At 40.3% G+C, this 1,208-nt stretch overlaps 1 protein-coding gene across 1 annotated transcript; it reads right to left on the bottom strand.

Annotated features, from left to right (window-relative positions):
* Positions 1-245: 245 nt before the first annotated feature.
* LOC126940392 (60S ribosomal protein L31-like) lies at positions 246-767 on the bottom strand. The gene has a single exon (XM_050766245.1). The coding sequence runs from the start codon at positions 714-716 to the stop codon at positions 339-341; it is 378 nt and encodes a 125-aa protein (XP_050622202.1). The 5' UTR covers positions 717-767; the 3' UTR covers positions 246-338.
* Positions 768-1,208: the final 441 nt, after the last annotated feature.

Here is a 1,208-nt window from a genome sequence, read left to right as displayed (position 1 = left end):
AACTGAATATGCAGTCTACATTCAAATTTCTCCAACCATCTCTAGAATGTCCTTTATAGTTTTTTAAAATACAGGATCCCATTAAAGGTCACACTTTGCATTTAGTTGTTATGGCTTTTACATTTTGATAAAGATTATTGTAACGGATTATAAACTGTGAGGGAGCAGCCATTTTAATGTGTTTGGTTTGTTTATTACATAGCTGAGTAGATGTTTCATAAATGAAAATTTAGGGAAGTAGTTGCCACTCCTCCCAGCCATTCCTTGGTGTAGCCACTGTAGTTTTTTTTTTTTTTTTCAATTTTATAACTTTATTTGATGTATTTGATGATCAGCGATTAGTTCTCATCCACATTGACTGTCTGTAGATTTTTGAAAGTGGTAACAGGTACATAGGTAACCAAAGTATAGAGCTTATTTGGTGAATCTTCATCCTCATTACGTTTTCTGGACAGCCGCACACGGATTCGGTATGGGACATTCCTTATTCCTTTGGCCCAGACAGCTTTGTTGAGCCTGGTATCAATGCGCACATCTGGAGTTCTCATCTCCTTCATGGCAAATTTCCGAATCTCTTTGAGTGCCCGAGGGGCACGCTTCTTGAAGCCCACTCCATGGATGCGCTTGTGAATGTTGATGGTGTATTCTCGGGTCACCACCTCGTTGATGGCAGAACGGCCCTTTTTCTTCTCGCCACCCTTCTTTGCGGGAGCCATTCTGCCGGGTCCAAGCTGGAAAGGACCACTGTAGTTTTTATCCCCCACTCTCCTTCTGATAAAAAACTCCCTGCCCTGCCATCACGTTTGCATTCATGATCCATTCTCAATCCCTAGTCCCATGAAAAAGTGACTACTGAAGATAAGGGCATGTGACAAAATCAGTGCCAGTGAGGATCCTTCTAAGGATTGATTGATTTACATAATAAGAAAGAGATCTTCTCTTCCCAATAGGATTTCCAAGCCAGGAGCATATAGTCTGGAATAACCAATAGCCATTTCCCCCTAGATGTTAAAGAAAGCCTGCTGAAACAGGAGTGAATAAAAATTTAACAATTTCAGAGGAAAGCAAGCTGAGAAATGGAGTTCATGAATGCTGAGAATCCTGACAACTTTGTTTCAGCACCTAGATCCAGCCCTGCCTGAGTTCCAGATTCATTCATAAATATACTAGATATATAAGGCAAGACAGACTATTTTGTTTAAGTAGTT

The sequence above is a fragment of the Macaca thibetana genome, chromosome 17 (genome assembly GCF_024542745.1).
Source record: "Macaca thibetana thibetana isolate TM-01 chromosome 17, ASM2454274v1, whole genome shotgun sequence".
NCBI lineage: Eukaryota > Metazoa > Chordata > Mammalia > Primates > Cercopithecidae > Macaca > Macaca thibetana.
This window is presented reverse-complemented; position numbering and strand designations above follow the sequence as displayed.